The sequence below is a fragment of the Stigmatopora argus genome, chromosome 22 (assembly GCF_051989625.1).
Source record: "Stigmatopora argus isolate UIUO_Sarg chromosome 22, RoL_Sarg_1.0, whole genome shotgun sequence".
Lineage (NCBI taxonomy): Eukaryota > Metazoa > Chordata > Actinopteri > Syngnathiformes > Syngnathidae > Stigmatopora > Stigmatopora argus.
This window is the reverse complement of record NC_135408.1, coordinates 4,344,656-4,365,108: the sequence shown is the minus strand read 5'-3', so window position 1 is coordinate 4,365,108 and position 20,453 is coordinate 4,344,656. Positions and strand designations below refer to the sequence as shown.

The window sequence follows — 20,453 nt, the reverse complement described above, 5'->3', positions numbered from 1 at the left end:
ACTGTCTGGCTGGGCTTTACCTGGAATGCATCTGGTTGTACAAAATACAATATACAAAGTATGTATAAGTATTTATGTATAATGAGAATAAAGCTTTCAATTCAATTCGATAAAAGCATATAAATATATTTAAAACATGTTGATATTTTCATTCAGATCTGGCATTGTCAGGTGACATTAAATTACCATGAGTATGCGAGCCTACATTTCCAACTGCGACACAGTCCGTTTGTATTTTCACAGACATTTCAGAATTTTTCAATTTACTATTAGTGACATCCAGATTTAGAATTGCTAAATATTCTTCTTGTCATGGTAAATGTCTGAAAAAAAAATACACAGAGCTTCATCTGAACTCCTATGTGATATGACTCAATCGATAAAATGCGTTATTCTGAGCAGCCTTGTGAGTGGAGTGAGTGGTTGTGTTTGAAGCAGGCAAGCAGTAAGGAGAGAAGTCATAGTCACAAAGTTGTGTGAAAAGGAAAAACAGCAAACAAACAGACTTGTTTTCGCATGGCTCAAAATATTAATTTATGTTTCAATTCCTTATCTTTCTAAAACGGCCCTGCCAGCAGACTACTCGAAGGGAATATAAAATGTTTTGGTCTTGGTGGTGTCTAGCCAACTGGACATTACAATTGCATTAAAAACACCACCGATGAAAAAGCTATTGTTTATCCAGTTTGTCAGTTGAGCATCTTTTTGAGACTTAATAAATTGAATTCATGCCATCAGTTTTCCATTGAGAACCTTTCCTGACCTCTTTTGTAACTGTTAATTGAACAACCCTGTCATTATCTTCATACCAAGCTAAAATAGGAAAGGGTTGCAGTGGCTTTTTAGTGTGCAAATGCAATAATACAAGTTAAGAAAATAATCCCTTAATGACAGCAAAGAAAAAGACGGTTTCAATTCCGACAAAAGCCCTAACCAATCCTAATTTTAGCTCACAGCTCTGAAAGGTCATAGAATTGCCTCTGCTCTAACTGAAAACATTTTTCCCCCAGCACAGAATAAAACAGGGGGCTTTATTTCCAGCAAAGCTCTGTTGCAGAGGTTAAGCACGATGATTTATGACCTACAAGTTGGACTGTCAGCCTCTCTGAGCGTGTGAGCGTCAGCGATGATATCTTAGTGAGAGCTGTCTTGCATGAGAGGTTTGCATTAATCAATTGACATGCTCGAGGGTCTGCGCAACACGAAGAAAGCTGCAGCTTTCTGGACAACAAGAAGAGGGAGGGCGCCATTTAAGCAGTGGCGAGTTTAACCTTGGGTCGTCATTCGTTATTTAATCCACATTTCTTGCTCAAGCACTGTAGCCAATTAACACACCCCTCACATGCTGAAGCTTCAAACACATGCTTGATGTAGTATGTACATTTGTCAACATGCCTCGTTTTCCCAAGCAATCGCAATTGATTATTCGAGAAATTTATCATGTGTGTTCAGCGTCTGTCAACATTACAGCTATAGACTATAAAACTATTAGAGTAGAATTCATCCTGGAGGCAGCTTTATATGTACTTTCATCTTACAATGGAGCTTGGCAGGTCACTGTTAATTTACATAATCAAATCATTCACATATAGTTAATGTACAGCTTTTGTATGGTACAGCCATTCAAGTTGACAATTTATGAGTGGCAGTAATGTTAAAAGGTTACAGTTTGTATAGTACGATTATTTAAAATGGGTTACTATGTCATTGTAACAGGTACTGGAGAAAGTTATAACTCAGTTATTACTAACAACATGTTCGAAGTATACTTTTAACAACCTTGTCTTAATGAACATAAATTCATACCAAATCTGAGCCTTTCTTTATGTATTTAACCCTCTCATTAGAAACAATTAGAAATGTAGCTCCTTTTTATTAGTTCAGGTGCATTGTCAACTCTATAATTATACAGAAATAAATACATAATAAAATAATAAATAGGTAAATAATAATTGCAATTAATTGTGTTGCTCTTTTAACGTTTCTGCATATTTACAGAATTAAAACATGGGTTTAATGCTATGACCTATTTGTTTTAATTAGTTTATTTCTTTAAATACTTTTTGTTGAATATAACAACAACATATTTAAATAAATGCCTAATAGCTGCATTGCATATACATTTGCTCATTTTAAATTTAAATAAAATATAAATCACACTATTTTTAATCTATAGTCACTTTAAACAAATTAGAAGTTTTAGTACAATCAAACCATGACATAATCAGGTTTCCTGAGATTGGCTAATATCTTGAGTAGCTCTCGAATTTTATGATGAGATTAAGTGTTTTAAAAAGGACAGAAAATTCCGTTTAATTTGAGTGTAACAACAAGCAAATGGCAAGCAAATTTGCTACAATGGGCCATTTATAATAGCACCATGTACCAAAGGCTATATTAAAAAAAAGTGATAGAATGTGAGAAGACACGTAGGGCCGATTTAAGAAACCTAAATTGCACTGTTTGTTCTCAGGAGGATCTGTTGGAGGAGATTTTGCAGCGACACGCAGTCTCACCCGAGGCGATAAAGTAGCAGGATTAATCATAGCACTTTCAGATTAATTACTCATAATGCCAGCCTGCTCTGAAAGGCATAGCCTGCAGTTGTGATGTTTGGTTGATTTCATTAGGCTCAAAGCGACAACACCTAAAATAAGTCTGCGTGAAATGAGGTGGAGGGTTTAGAATGGTGAAAGAGCTGAGAAGCAAACCACCACAACACATGTAACTATCAGATTAGACACAAATGTTTAAACAAAAAGCATTGTATTACATAAACGAAAAAAAAACACTTAGACAGCGTGGAGAAGTCACTGTACAGTTAGTACAAGTACCCAGATAAAAATGTTTACAGGGATCTACAAATGCACACAAGCTCTCCTTTCCACTTTAATTAAATGGTATTCCTCCTTTCCTCCCCACACGGCATATATTTTCTCCTAAAAAGCCACCGCATGTGACAGCTCTTCGCATTGTTGGCTGCACATGGCGCTGCCATGAATAGACTCCATTTGCTTGTTAAGTTGAGCTGACTAGCCTCGGCTAAAGAAGTACAGCGCAGATGCGCTACTAAGAAAAGATATCTACTGACAATTCTCCCAAGCATTTTTATCTCTCAGTTTTATTAAAAGGGTTCTTGAACATCTGACTCCACTTATCTGACCCAAACCTTTAAAATCAGACAGCTCATTGCCAGAGAACAAATCACAACAATCAAAAACATGCATATTAGGTGTATGCGGTCTAAAAACTAAAAAAAACAAAACATTTTTTTTACCTAGGTCTACAATGTCTTGTGTGTCTTTAGTCTGTCTTGCAACTGCAACCAAGAAATTTCCCGAATACGGGATGAAATAAAGTTCCAATCCAATCCAATCCAGTAAATCAGAAGATAATTAAAACTCCACTACTAAGGCTACGACAACAATCTTAAGCAAAAGCGCAAACATGGGATATTTCTGCTATTTCAATTCCTTGTTTACATGGCCATTCTGTGTGCATACGGAAACACAAAAATGCATGAAACCTTCAATAGTGCATTCCTACCAGGTGTCATCTTTCTTCTCCGCTTTAAGTCACTGTGTCTAATGAACGTGGCTCGATTCATGTAAAGTGTCTACCACAGTTAAGTCATGTATAAAAGGTTTGTTACATAAAGAAGGGGTTGGACAATATCGGTATTTTCGGCCCCTTCACTGGCAAAGATGTTTTTACATTACCGCTACCTACTGTTCCGGAATACAGAAATCAGGTCATTACCGCTACCTACTGTTCCGGAATACAGAAATCAGAGGTCATTACCGCCCTGTTTTGTCCATGAAGGAATAAAGTTGAACATAAGCGTCAACACAAAAGAAGGATTTAAAAAAAAAACTAACATTGATAGGATCACCGAGTGGAAAACTCAATTAGCATGGTCTCCAGCAAAGTTAAGCAAATGTAACACTGATTAGAAGATCTAATTTTAAAAAAGACAACAAAACACAGCATTCTACACCAGAGAATATGCAGTCTTTTCGAGACAGCCTTTCAAGCAATACTATCCACCGTTAAAGAAGCCAGGACATTTACAATAAAAAAAGACAGCCTCAAGCATAGAAACTTATGAGGAAATAGTCGTGTTCAAATTCACACCCGTGATTGAATCCGCCTTGAGCAAAAGTGATGTGGTGGTCTGCGAGTTTACTACTTGCACATGGTTAAAACACATGTTCATAACCATCCTTGGCGATTAATCTATGGTACGAATAAACAAGGTGGCATTGGGCCCGTACTAGTTTTAGATTTCAGTTCCAAAACCAACAGACCCTTTTTTTGTGAGGTGGACAAAAGCTTCAAGGTTGTACTATATTTTCAAATCTGTTAAAATAAATTCAATACTAGCTATCGTTAAGTACAGCTGAAAAGATACATGTATTGTGTTGATTGAATGTTTCTTAAAAAAGTGCCCTAAATAAAATGATATCTTAAGTTTTTGTTAAAACAGCTGCTGTTGGAAAATGTGGTTTTAAGTTGACTATTAGTCTTCACTCGACACTTTTTAATTTAGGCAAGAGAGAGAAATTATAAATCCTATAAAAATAATTTTAAAAAAAATCATTAGCAATTTTGCATCCTGCATCAGAAAGAAAGAAAAATGTATAATGGAGATGTTGTCCTGCAATTCAGGAAGGATGCGCCATTCGATTACGTTCCCTATCTATTGAACATACAGTAGTTAAATGCAAGTGAACACTGGAACAGAAATAAAAGAGAGCAGCGAGGACAAGGTGTAATTCTTCATTTTTTCTGCTCTGCTGTGAATTTATTTTACGGTGACCAAGGAGAGAGCCAAGAATATCGAGGGTGTTGACAAATAGAGAGGAGATAAGAAGCACTGAAAGTCGAATTGGTCAGTGCCAGAGAAAAAAGGAACACATTGGAAATGATTCTACAGAGCATTTAAAATAAATATAGTGCTTTACAGTTTATTATTACTGTAAAATACAAGCATTGCAGCCTTACTAACATCCCAAAGCAAACGTATGCAGGATGTCTCAGCACCTTATTTGAATTTTTCTGCACATTTTTAAACCGCATAACACTGCTGCTAGCTGAATTGTCACTACAGACTAATTAAATTATTTGTAGTCAACAAATAATGTAGTTTATTAATTAAATTGCATTCATCTCCCCTTGCGCTTATCCTCACAAGGGTTGCAGGGTCCTGTAGGAGATTATTTCCAGCTAAGTATGTGGGGTACGCCTTGAATTTATCATTCAACATTTAAAACTCATTAACTACTCTAAATAATAACTACTACCAAATATAAAGTACATTGGCTGGGAGTGAAAGGAATCTTTTAAATGACCTATTTTTCAACTTAAATGGACTATTCAGCATTAGAATATATGTGATTATCATTTAAGATGTAGTAGACTTTAGGAAACCAACACGTAGGACTGAATAACAAAATAAATCCCAATATAATGGTGGATAGCCTGTAGAGTTCCAAAATCTAAAGAAATATAATAATAGCCACCATTTACACAGATAAATATAAAATCTTAAAACACTAATGCATATTTTATAGCTTCACCTTGGTGTCTTCCCATTTCCCATTTGCAGGTTCACAAAAGTGGTGGTGGAACCGCTATTTCTTTAAAATACAACTTTCTGCATTAAAAATAATGTCACAGTCGTGCTACCAAGCAAAAAATAGACACTATGCTAACGCTTGAGTCCTTTTACAGCAGCCTATTTGACTTGCAGTAATGCATTGTAATCCAGTGTTTGGAAGGTTAACACAGCTCAGTTAGGGTTGCCATGGAAATAAGGGAGAAACTAGGTTGCCTTGGTAGGAGCCTGCACTCTCTTTGTGGATTCTGCATGGTTTATCCAGCCTAAAACACAAAGGTTTTTGCTCTATGCATGAAAAATACCGTGCAGTATCTTGTCATAAATGAGTAGGACCAGGGTATATGATCCCTTCTTTTGTTTTGCAGCAGTGTACATATTATGGGCCACTGCTGTGAATTTAGCACAATGCTTAGATTTGTCATTGCATGTACTTATAATTTTATCAACAAAAACAACGTGATAGCATCGAGGATGTTGGAGAAACATCGTTTAAATCATGTATGGGGTAGTGTGACTTGCGAGTGTTGGGACGAAGACAGACGGATGGGCAGATGCGGGTCCCGCCATGTGAGGGGCTCTTTGTGTGCACTCAGTCTGCTCTTTATGATGTAAACTGAATGTAACCTTTCTCCCCTTCCGCTCAGCCCTCACAGGATTGACCGGGATGCCCAGAACCCCCCTGTGGGTGGGGTGCGAGAGCTTGGCACAGACCGCCATTTATCCTAGGTTCAGCTGCTGCGTGTGGTGGGTGTTAAATAAATCTTGCCGTGTTCCTCAACGAGGGAGGTACAGAGGAAGAAGTCAATGCAGGGCGGAGTGCTTTCACCTGCATCGCACTTCCATCAATTGCATCACACTTATTTCAGAAATTATTTGGGACATAAGAGGGGATGCTTAAGGCCACAAACTCTTTCCCCCCTTCCGTTTTCTTTTTCAGATCACCTAGCATCTTGGTATGAATAAACCTAGCTCGTTCACTGCTAATTTTGACATGTTGCTGTAACTGTTGCGGGACACAATTATACACTTTGGCGCATACATTTATCAAGTGCGTTAGTGTATGTATCAGAACAGGTTAGCATCCACTTTACAAACAATGTCATATAGAAGCAGCTCATCAAATCCAAGGTCATCCAAACAAACAGAGTAGAGGAAACTAAAATAATATCATATGAAGAAACCAGTGGCGGTCCGTGAATTTCCTAGCGACGCCTTCATCTGACGGAATCAATTCAACCCTCAAAAACTATTTTATGGCTATAAAACCTCTACTGCAGCAAACGGCTGCGACACATAACAAATCATCAATAATAACCTCATACAATTGAAATATTATTTAAGAATATAGTCATATTTTACTCACCAAAAATCCTTTTTACCTCTACACAATATCCATCCTCCTTTCTTTCCTCCTTCTTTTCTATCGCTATCAAAGCTAATGCTGAAAGTGGAGCCTGTCCTGTCCTATCGTATTTCTGGCATACGTTTTTATTCGATTTAGTGCTGAAAATGTTCGTTCCCGGTGGTGACAGGCTTACTTGCTTTGGAGTTCTCTGACCTTTCTTAATGATGTCCAGCTTTTTTTTCTTGAAAATGGCTTTAAATCAACACAACAATATATTTGCTAGTGCAGCTCGCTCCAGATACAGTTTGGTAGCTCTGGCTAGTCCACTCTATCACTAGCCAATCATAGTTAGTGAAAGCGATGACGTATCCCTACGCCTGCGAGAAGGCAATGACGTATCCCTACACTTGCGAGAAGGCCTTGGTGTCACCAAATCGAATCGATTGGTTAAAGCAACAGTCTTATTGACGCTTGTTTAATGCAGCAGAGCCTGCAGAAATGATTGTGAAGGCCTTGAGGCAGATTTCTGACCCTGGCAACAAATAATGGCTGAAATGTGATTGGTAAATGCTTCAATATGAAAACACATCTGGAAGCAGTGCAACCAGGGGGAAAGCAACGAAAGGAAGCTAACAGACAATTTGGAATTATTCATGGACAAAATATAATTAACATCAGTCTGTGATTCAGATATTTCTTAGGCCAGCAGAGAAGGCCTTGAAGGCCCTGGCGGCACACCACTGGAAGAAACTAAATCAAGTACCTAGCAATTAATGAAACAACTGGGCAGTAATTGATCATTAATAGTTAGCAAATACCATGAACTTTGAACATAATTTTTTACAGCCGTGTGTATTATAGCATTGAAGAGAACATTGATCCGAATTCCAAATTCCCAAATATATGGATTCCTGCAGTGACTTGGTTAAATAAAAAAACACAACTCAATGCACAACAGGCTACTTCAGCCAATTTTGAACAGTCATACTTAAATTTGCATATAGTGCAGTGAACAACAATGAATTATTAATATGATCGTTTTGTAGAAAAAGCTGCCGAGCATATGAAAACTTTTTTTATATGTTGCACATAAAATACACTCATCTATAGCATTAAAAATAAGATCAATAATCCATTTGGGCATTCAAGAAAAACTAGTGCAAATGTTTTCTCCATAATGTCGTCCATGAGGATCTTTTCTTGTTTAACGTTTTACTTGTCAGCAGAGAAATTACATTCCAGAGATTTCACGATTTCTACGATATGTTAACATTTTTCTTATTGAGAATTCTGTGCTGTGCTTCTGCAATCATTTTTAGAGGACGGTCACAGCTAGGGAGCCACAAGTGCTGAACTTTCTCCAATTATTGACAATCTGTCTTACCAAGGACTGATGATCATTAAGGTTTCGAGATACTTTTGTGGCCCATTCCAACTAGATTGTAAACTGGAGATTATAAAACGATGCTTGGATGCCTCTAATGAGATCGGTGCCATGTACCATTGAAACCAGGGCGGTATGACGTGTGAACACCAATGCTGATCATCTTACTCTTTCTTAAAACAACCACCCACGCCTACCAATATTGCATATCCAGAATGAATCATGGAAACGTATGACTAATCATCATTAAGTCACCATTCCCATTGTCGAATACATGTTGCTGTGTTATTTCCCAACTATTAAGTATGCGTTGCAATAGCTCTTAGTTTCAAAGAAAAGACTTCACGCAGACGACCATTTATGAGCCGTGAATAAAATATAAAAAAGGGGTTTTCTTTTACAACCGTCGGCTGTCGGGCAGTCCAGGTTGCGCGGGGCCTTTGGACGAAGGGGCTCAACTGAATGAAAACACTATTAAAAATGGTTTAAATGGATTTTGTCATTAGTTGCCTCTTTCATGCCGGGATCTAACTGGTGCAATTAAAGACTGAGACAACGAGTGTCTCATTAGGACAAGGAGATGGCTGACAACGGTCTTGGTCGGCCTTTATTGGCATTCCCTTACAAAGAGAGGAAGGTGCCTTCCCGCCTCTCTAATTGGGGAAGGTGATGATTCTTAAAGGGGGCGTAAAAGTGATTTTTTTCCTTTGATTGGCAGAAATATTCCCGTAATGTTTGGTTTGGTTCCAAACGAGTGACTACCGAGGGATAACAGTAATAAATACCAATCCAGAAGAGGCTTTTAAAGGAATTTTACATTTAATTCTATTATGTGAACTTCGGATGATATAACCTTGTCATCTTTCATTTTTAGAGTCTCATCTTCAAACCAGAAAGTGAAGAGTGTGCTGTTAATTCCATCGAGCACCCATGCCAGTGAATTGGATAATTGGGTTTGAGTAATTTGCTGAGATATAGCTCCCCCTCCTCCATTTTTGATTTTTTTTAAATTTATTTTTTATTAATCCCTTCCTCTATTATAGCAGCCTCCCACAGCTACTTATCAAGCACAAAACAGGTCCACGTGAACCAAAGTCTATTCCTGTCTACCCAAATTCATACGTGTTGGCTCTAAAATGGTACCAAACCTGTTTTTTTTCACACACACAACTATTCCTTCCGGCTTGAAAAAGTGCAACACATCATCACATCAGGTTTTTTAATGTGAGAAGCAAGGACAAGGCAGCAAAAGTAAACTGAAGAGACATGAGTTGCCTCAGGTACTATTCTTCTTTTTACATCAGTGTAAATGTCAGAACTTTTACTCTCGGGCTTAAAAGGCTGAGAAACTGAAAAAGTTCCGTGAGACGACAGATGACCTGAAGTGGATTAGGTATTATCGCTCCCCTTTTAGGTGGAGAATTAGTGAACATGATCACATACCCCAACTTATTGACCTTTAAAATGGATGATGTTGGGCCTCGTTCCAAATCCAATTTGAAAACTGTGACCATTTATTTATATTTAGACCTTTCACAAACAGTAAATCAGAAAAGATTAATGCTTGTCAGCAATCATAAAATCTATTAGTAGTTGAACTGAGATTTCTGACCTGTTTTAAAGTCAGTGACACTCTTTGGCACAGAGCAGTTATGCTTGACGAAATGGTGTCCCATAGTGTTGTCGCATGGAACATTGAGGTATTAAATTGATATTTTACAATGACTACCTCATTTGGGACATGCTGAGTAAATTACTGGGTCTAGAAGGAATTGCGTCCAGCGGAGTGTTCTCAATAAGCTTGAATTCTGGGGGCGTGCACTGTGGTGAAATGTCAAGGTACTAATTTCATTTTCAAAAAATTTTACTACCCACTTATCTATCTACACTATCTTCAAAAATCCATAGTCAATTCTTTCATTGACCGATTACCTGCTTAAAGTAGAAAACAAATCCAGATATTTAACCTCCTAGCGTCCACATGAGTGGACATTACATTTTTGTTGTCACAAGACTACAATGTTAAATTATGAACCTTAATGCACCACTTATGATGTGGACATCATATTTCTCAGAAACTGCATCATGTAAAAAGATAATCCTTTGTTTTTCTACACTCATCAGGTCCCAATTAGCCTACATATCAAAGAGAAAATAAAAATGCATGCCTTGCAAGAGTCTGGTTCTTAGGAGGTTAAGGGGTTGGTTGTTTTCGGGCTGTTTGAGTAACGCAAAAAAGTTTGACCTTGACTACATACATCTGGAATCTTTGTATACATATTTTTTGCAAACCAATGACTTGTTCTGCAATATTAACGGGAGGTTTTGAGAAGGACAGACAGACAACTAATTCAAATCCAACAGTTGAGCGATACACCAATACATCCACTATTCCACATTTCAAACAAATACCAGAGTAAATTTACCTTGGGCTTTTCCCCAATTTTAATGCCAATGCGCAGTGGCGCAGTTCCAGTAAGAAAACGCCTTTGCGTCTGTCTGTATGCTTACGAGTCCTGGAGCAACTTACGCACGGAAGAGTGCCAACAAGAATGAATGAGAGGGACATTGTATTCTGGATGAGTGCCAAATTAATGCAGAGCTTTTAATTAACTCTGGAGTCGATTACCGTAACAAGCCTCCAGCAAAGTCTATGCTGGATGGGTGATTCTTGAGTGAAAAGTAAATACTAATGACTGAAGTAATGTTTCCCATGACCTTTTACAATAAATTCAAAGCAGCAACAGTCAGCAAGGCCACATTTTCCACGATATTAAAGGAATTCTTTAGCAATGCAGTTCAGTTGACCTAGATCACCCAGTAAGGATTTGTCATGGGACATGTACAGTACAGGGAGTCCTGGGGTCACTATGTCCTCGACCTACAATGTTGGGACTTTACACTGCATTACTGCCATATATTCCCCAGCACCATAGTTTCTAGTTATCTAGTACTTAACGCTAGTCTGTCTGTGTGTAGTCCGGGAGTATCTCTGCCTTTTTCACCCTCCTTTTTTTCACATGGCCCCAAAGAAAAAAGATTGGACTTCTACATTCAGCCAAAGGAATGGCAATTACCATGGAAACGAAGCTTAACTCATAAAAAGAACAGAGAAAGATAGCGACGCACTTTAGTAAAAAGATACTACATTCAGATCAAAGTTAAAACATTGTGCAAAAAGGGCTTCCTTGTTCGTTGGAAAAAGCAGTTTTGTAGTCACGCAGAGCTTATGTCGCTGACAGTTAAAGTCAAACGACATCCAGTTCACGTTAACCTCAAAAATAGGGCAGTAATGTAATAAATCGGGTTTCACAACACGTCATGTCGCAATGATGAAGTGTTGGGTGCTGTGTTTTCTGGGTTGTCCTTAAGTGAACCACGTGTCTGACTGGAGTGAGAGAGAAAGGGTTGGACGAGATGGTGAGTTGGTTTGATTTTGTTGGTATCACAGTAATCATGTTTTGGTTGGAAACACTCTATTGAAAACCCAAATTCTCCATCTACCTCTCAGCAATAATTGTAAGCACAGCATATTGGAGCTTATTTTTATTTTATTAATTCTGTAGTTTACTTTATTTCGACTCATGTGGAAATTTGGGGTATGTTGCCAGCGTAGGAACAGAATCCGGTCGTAACTCAAGGACTACCTAAAGTTTCTAGATGCATATGCAAGTTGACTTAAGCATGGGAGTCTGAGCTTTGTCAAGATTTGAATTTAAGCCCCACTATTAACAGAGAATCAGTGGCTTTTCCAGTACATGTTGGTGGTGGCGGTCTATCATTTCTACAGATGTTCAGCCAAGTTTTAAAAGGCTCCATTAATACAGCAATTTGCATACTGCACTAAAAATGATGCTGCGAGTTTGTAGGAGCATGAAATGATACTAGGAGAAGAGCTGGACGTCCTCTGTCACAAAAAAACTGTTTTTTTTTCAATAGTATCATTCTTGCTGATGTTAAATGCTTTCGAATAATGTAAGGTGCAAATTTAAGTGTTCAGTTTGTGAAAAGTACTTATTCTTATATGAACTCATTAGCGGCGATTGACGTGCAGTTGATTTGAACTGGGAGCAATTGACAGCAAATGAACGATGCGATGGTGTATTGAATTATTGAAAGAGTTAACATCCTTTTTTGAGGGATAATATATTACTGTGATTTCATTCGATTACTATAGGTATAGCCTTTGTTTCCATGTCTCAGTATGCTTGTATAATGACAATAAAGCCATTCAGTAATTAGCCCAATATAAAGGTAAGACCTGTTATTATTACAGCTCAAGATAGTCTGTTCTGTTTTTATCCCAATAGATCAGCACTCTATGCATCTTTGGAAACACGTTTTGGATCTTGAGTCTCAAAACAGATTAAAGCAGAAATCCTAGCCTGGATTATTATTCTGGCCTGTAGGGTTCCTGCACAGCTCACTTTCAAATGGGACTTTAATATGCATAAAACAAAATTTGTTTCAGAGGGCCGACAGGGAACATTGCCATAGATAAACTATGCCATTGTAGTTTTGACATAAATGAAATGAAAGCTAGATAAAAGAGCCCACTAACTGGCATGTAAAATAGAAAAAGAAGGTAGCGGCAGTCACACCGCACTCGTGTAACTTGGCTCCACGCCCTCGGGCAAAAAGTACAATTTACCATCTGTCTTTCCCTCCATGGGAATAAAACAATCACAAGGAAATGCAGACTTATAAATGGGCAGCTGTACTGTTCAGGTGGTGGATCCTTGTTGACTTACATCAAAGCCATCTCAGGTGCAATTTCCCGTCTGGACTGAACAAGATAGATTCACGTGTGGTGAGAGGAGACAAAATATTGACTGATTTATAATCATTGGACCTCCCGTTATACATGCGCCTGCAAAATGGGACGAAATCTGACAAAAATGGAAGACTAAAAATTGCGTCCTGACCACGCTTTAAATTCAACACAAATACCACCTCCATATGTCTTTACTGTAATGTCAAGACCCTTTTAAATGGAATTAATAGATTTGTTATTAATACATTATGGTTGAAGATAATTGCTAAACATGTCTTGCAACTATTAAGTACATAATAGTGGACAAACTGCTCCCTGATAAAAGTACTTGAGTGTCTTAGTTAGCATCTAGTTGAAATTACAAGTCATCATTTCTTTTCAGCCAGCTAAGCCAATATCCCCTAAAATACATTTTCCATCGCTATGACAACTTATAGAGAAGCACAGCATCATTCTCTGACTGCCCCAATCCCCATTTATTTTAATGACAATATTAGATACCCAATCAGGAGCCTGCAGTCTGCAGCTTTCGGTTCGCGAAGGGAATCATTTAATAGAAAAATTGTATAAAAAAACACTGCGTTCTTTCGAGCACATGGAAAATAACGAAAGCAATGATAACCTAAGAATTACAAAAATGAGCGTGATGAAAAATAAAATAAGAATATGTAAAGAGGAGGGTGTTGTAGTAGAGGATATAACAAGTCTGTCTCAGTTTTTTTTCAGGCTATGAAATTATAAAAAACACAAAAACAATGCGTTTTAAGTTAAGTGACAACTCTAAATTGTCCATAAATGTGAATTTGAGTGTGTAAACTGCCTCTCGTCCACCCACAACTATAATAAAAATAAGCAATATAAGAAAATGGGTGGATGCAATTCAAAAACAATATAATTGGCTGGCAATGAGACCCCAAGCGAAAGGCAGCTCTTGCCTGAAACTATATTTAAAAATGGTATGATACCATGTTTTGAGATGGTGTAAAATTATAGTTATTATGCATTTTGCTTTGACAGAAACACTTAATATTCAAAGCATATTGCAACACTACCGGATACCAATAATTCCAATTGCCTTTTGTGTCCACAGGAAAGCATGGCAGTCTCATAATGTGGAACACATGGCTTTGTGCAAAATTATGGCCAATTGACAAGCTAGTAGACTCTGTTGGCATAAATATAAATTGCTTTCCATGCATCATCATTTTACCTACTGCTGTTTTCATGTTCTCGATAAAATCATATTGCTCCTCACCAGATTGCAGATTTTTATGTTGTATGCGTTGTAACCAAATCCGATACTGTCCAATACTGCAAAAAAATTGCCATATTGGGTTCCGATACTATTACTGAACATCAATCAGGATATCCCTATTTGTAAAAACAGCTGGCAGAAATATTTTTGAATTCCCTATTAACATTTGAATCCCTACAAACAGTCAAAATACAATTTTTGCTCCGACACTTTCCAGATGGCCTTTTTCAAAACACATCCAGATCAATAGAAGTAGACATAACAATTTGTTCAAAGTCATTGTAATTGACAAAACAGGATATAGAATATTCTTCAAGTCAGCCAGTTCAATATTCATGGAATATTCATGTTTATTGTACACGCTGGGGCTAGTGCTCTGATGGTTTAGCCTTAGGCAGACATTTAAAATTCCCATTTAGATTGTGTGTGTGCACACTAGAGCACCACTTATAGAAAATCAGATGTTAAGAATGCTTTAATGGTATGTTCTTTGAACCTCCAATCAGGTGAGATAGTGATTATCAACAAATAATTAGCACTCCCGGTAGAAATCAAAATCGACAAAAATGAAGCATGCATGTAAGTCTACTAAGTAAGCATTTTATCACACTATGCATATGCCGAACTAATATAAACTGTTTAAAAAAGATGGCTTATGGCCTGCAAGATTTTGGAGTTTTTAGTCATCTGCTATAAATATTGCATCTGGCTGTCCCGCAGAGTGAAAAGTGGTGAGGTACGGAGTGCAGCATTACAATAGAATTCTGATGCCAAAAATCAGCATGACGTGCTTGGTCCACCGCCCTCCTGCTCAGAGCAGGTCACGAGCAGAGCGAGGGTGCTGAGTTCACAAATACGGAGGCCAACTAATTGAAAATGGGCAAAGGTAAAAATACATCAAAGGGCTGCTTTAAAAAAAAATAAATAAATAAATAAATCGCCTGGTCCATTACTGAGCAATATGACGAGCTGAGACGACTATCATGTTTTTTTAATATTTTCAATACCTTTAAGGTCTTTTAAAATACAGTTTACTGTTTTATGCGGAAATGGTAAAATTATGAGAGTTTTCTTTTGAATAGTTTCTTTCAGTGGGTAGGGAGCATAACACACTGAGCAACATGTTATACTGTGTATTATCAAATGTTTCAAACAGGAGATACCTGTATAGGGCTGCAGTTATTCATTATTTAAGTTATGGATTCATTTATAGATTAATAGCTTGATTATTGAGTAATCGGCTAACAAGCATTTAATGTATTGGAGAAAAGGTTTAGGAGATGTAAAACAAAGAAACATGTCTTTAATAGTAATAGTACTCATATTATAATTAAAATCCCAATACAGTATGTAGCACTTCTAGAACCCGGTTTACTTTATTTGAATTCTTTGACAAGAAAAGGTTAAGAATCATAGATAATTATTGTTTTATATGATATTTGCATTATATTGTGTATTTGAAGCTTACTCTGCTCATTCACAATGCTCATAGTAAAGAAGACGAGAGTTATGTCATTACACTGTTGCCACCAGATGGTAGTGTATCCTCTCAAATCAATAAAACCAAATACAACACTTTCAAAACAAACCATTTCAATTGAACGATTCATCGAAGTGGCACAGATGAGCTCGCAACTTTTTTCCTCATCAAATTACATAATTGAATTGATTAATGATAGCACTACACCAGTTGTCACTAAAGAAGAGGCTCACTCAAAATCTACCAGTCAAAATAAAACTCCCGAAAATATCAGGATGAAATCTTTGATAGTTATTGTGAAAAATCGTTACACTTGGTTCATGTTGTGGAATAAAGTATGTTTTGCAAAAAAATATGGAACCGTTGGTCTACTCTATGCAGAAGAATGTCGGATAAACATGACTTTTAGTCTACTAACCACGACACAGCTACAAAAACAAGTCAGTTCTGAAATCCAATTTGCCAGGAGGCAAAAGTTACTCGGAATTTTATGCCATATTTCGCTGTTGTATTCAAAGGCTACATGTCATCATCAATATTCTCAATGGATGAAATCTCTGCTTAATCCAGTAGTTCTAATTAGACTAATTGGTTTATATTTCCAAATAGACAAAATAAACCTCTAAGAACAACCCCGCCCCCCACACACAAAAAGGAGTTAAATTCCTGCCCTTTTTCAACCCACTGTCATACTAGTGGAAAAAAATTAAGATATCCAAAAGGAATTAACAAGAGAAATAATAAAACAATGCCAAATCTTTACACAGTCACCACAGCCCAACTCGATTCTTTCCAAATATTTAGTTTGAATTCAAAAGTTTCACTCATCAACCACAATATGGCTGTTTATTCAATACTGACCCAAAAAGTCCAACATGAAAGAAAGATGAGTTTTTCCAGGTGCACAGTTTTGAGGCAGGAGAATGAAAAGGTTGATTAATACGTGGATTAGACAAGAGATCAGGCTATTGATTTTCAGTTAGGATCAAGAGAACGAGCAATAACAAACAAAGAAGTCAAGGAGCAAGTTATTTAAGGGACAAATTGAGTGAAAATGACTTTATGCTTGGACTGTTTGTCAGTATCTATCAAATTTGGGTTAGAAGTTATTGGAAGGCTATAGCAGGAAACGTTCGTACCACTGCTACTTAACTTTTTTAAATTTGAAAACCTTTACTTAAACTTGTAACTTTTATATTGCAGTAAAACATGTATTTTGTATTTTCTAACCTCAGTTTTACCTTTAGCACAATATCCCGGGGACTAGTGTGGATTCAATTGTTGTTAATTTTTTAATGAAAATCAACTATGCAAAAATGCAAATTTTGGACACTTTGTGCATATCAATTTAAATCCTTTTCATTTCCCCAAGATAAACAAAAATATTTTCAGCTATTCACTATCACAAATCAGCAACACTTCTCGTTCTTTAAGGACTTTGACCTCAAGCTATTTTGAATGAATATCCATCTTTGTCAATGGCAGCCGACGTGTAAATTAATACAGTAAAGTAATATGCACTGTTTCAGAAATATTTTTAAGATTCAAGATCTGTTCTTGAGAAAAATCTGTATTCATCTTGAAATTTTGAATACATTAAACAAATCTGTCAGAACATAATTAGGTTTAATGAATTCACTCATAAAATTGGATCAAATATAAATGATTGCAAACATGTGGAAAGAATCCAAAGCCCAATTAATAAAACAAAACAAGCAACACGGACACAAAATATGGCAGTTTTATCTCTCTATGCTAATTAATTCAACACACATTTCCCAAAACAGCAGTCGCCAAAAAGACTACAAGACCAGTTTAGTGCTTTGGTGACCATGACACCCGCTGTGGGCGCCATGAAGGCGAACGTCTTAGGTAATCTATGCAGACATCTGCCGTGACTCATTGGGAAAGCATTAAAATATAAATAGAGATGAAAGATTCCTCTCTTTTTAGTGTCTTGTAGGGGCAAACCGAGGTGACAAGTCAAAGGAATTTTTTTTTTCCCGAATCGCAGAATGCAAAAAAAATGGACTTACGGTTAGTGCAGAATGGCCCCCCGTAAGTTGTCATGCTGCAGTCACAGGAGAAGCCTTCCCATAGCTGCAGACACACACCTTGGTGGTGGCAGGAGTCCTCTGTGCAAGTGGTGCTGGGTCCTGAGGGATGTTGACACATAAAACGCACTGGATTTATAAGGTTGTCCCTTCATTTTGTCTGAACTGAAGTACCCCACTAACAGTAGCTCAAATGTGTCCTCAGCAGAGGACATTTGTAAGCCTGTGTATATTCCATCAACTGTTTTTTTTAGGATATTTAGGGCTTTCAATGAAATCAAATGTGAAGGGTTTGAAAAATGGCATCCGTGATTATAAACACACACACACGCATATACATATATATACACATCATACACACACACATATATATATACATATATACACACACACACACATATATACATATACATATATATATATATATATATATATATATATATATATATATATATATATATATACATATATATATATACATATATACATATATATATACATATATATATATATATGTATATATACATATATATATATATATGTATATATACATATATATATATATGTATATATACATATATATATATATATATATATATATATATATATATATACATATATGTATACATATATATGTATACATATATATATATATATATATATATACATACATACATATATATATACATATATATATACATATATATATATATATATGTATATATATATATATATATATATATAAATATATAAATATATATATATATATATATCTATATATATATACGATTTCTATATATATATATACACACACACATTTATATACATCTATAATGAGCCAGTAAGTAGCCTTGCAAGTTAGACAGTGCTGCTTGCTTCATTAATTAATCTTACAGTACCATCTTACTAACCACTTGGCGGCCATCTGAGGATTGTCCAATAAGGAAAAAGAGACGAGAGCTGCAGTTGTGACCAAGAATTACCAATTTGCTTCTTATCACATTTTGTATATATTGTGGCTCTTTTACTTGTTTCATGTTTCTCTTATTTTTATTCCATCTTAAAACACACTCAATTTCTTCAGGGTCCATTAAAAACAATCAGTAAGGGGAGGAAAGTGTTATGGTGAATAATATGGTTTTAATTGTGTGTGTGTGTCTGTTTTGGCAGGTCACTGCGTCGTGTGGCTCATTGACTCTCATAGTTTAAAATGTTTGCTCTTTGTGTCTAATTTGTTCGGAACCCCTGCTATTACGGAATGTAATGTGGTTCTTGTTGTGAGGTATATTGGTGAAACTTTGTTGGAAATATACTATTTCCACATTAAAAGAAGAGCAATGAATGTGAGGAAATAATGTTTTTTTTAAGACTGAAAATGGGACTTCACGCACAGTTGAGATTAGTAGGTCACGCCTCACCTCCGCAGCCGTGATCCACTTCGCCCACTTTCTGAAGGGCATCTACCAGCAGATCAGGGAGTCTTCCATTCAAATCCACAGATGCCAAGCAGCCCTTGTAACCTTCCCGCGATGCGATCAGTCGAGGGAGGCTGCTATACATGCTCTTCCCGACACCTCCAATGTACAACTCCCCTTGAACATAGAAGACAGATTGTGAAGGTCATTCTCTGTCAAAGTCTTTGGAAAAAGAATGACATAAATCTAACTCATATTCATATACAGTGGTGCTTTGCAAAAGGCTACAGGAGTACTCAGTATGTCAAAGTTACTAATAATGTACCTTTCAAATCCAGGTTGCGGGCTCCGTTGGCGTGTTGCGTGACGGTGCGAACGTCAATCTTAAGCATGTGCACGTTGTCGTTATCACGGGAGATGACCACGTTGTGCCATCGGTTGTCATTAAGCGGCTTCTCGGAGTTTCCCTTCATCAGCGAGGGGCCATTTCCCAGGTCAAAGACGTAATGTATGAACCTGCAGAACGACACCGCCATTTGTTTCTTCAACTGTTCGTTGTTCATTAGATTTGTTGAATCGAGCAATCTTTTTGTCACGACCATCCATCCGTCGTCTATGCTGCTTGTCCTCATTATAGCTTTTGCTGAGCTGCACTCTATCCTCACTGACTTTATTTATATATTATATATGCCCTGGTTACACTGTTTGAATGCTTCTAATGACAATACCACATAATGATGACACCTGGAAGGAATATATATATATATAAATATATATATGTGTGTGTGTAAATATATAATGATATATATATATATGTGTGTGTATATATATATAATGATATATTACTTACATATATACATATATATATATATATACACATACATATATATACATATACATAAATATATATATATATATATATATATATATACACATACATATATATATATATATATATATATACATACACACATATATATATATATATATATACATACATACACACATACACATACATACAAATACACATACATACATATATATATACATACATACATACACACATATACACATACATACAAATACACATATACATACACACACATATATATAGGTATATATATAT

At 36.5% G+C, this 20,453-nt stretch overlaps 1 protein-coding gene across 3 annotated transcripts in view; it reads right to left on the bottom strand.

The window, feature by feature from the left end:
• The window catches only part of LOC144067843 (neurexin-2-like), a 163,873-nt gene that overhangs the window by 41,775 nt on the left and 101,645 nt on the right, over positions 1-20,453 (bottom strand). For all 3 annotated transcript variants that reach the window (XM_077591839.1, XM_077591840.1, XM_077591841.1), the window contains 3 exons: positions 19,653-19,843; positions 19,331-19,504; positions 17,895-18,014 (listed from right to left, as the gene is read on the bottom strand). In XM_077591839.1, the coding sequence (XP_077447965.1) occupies positions 17,895-18,014; positions 19,331-19,504; positions 19,653-19,843 (485 nt within the window). The remainder of the gene's footprint in view (positions 1-17,894; positions 18,015-19,330; positions 19,505-19,652; positions 19,844-20,453) is intronic.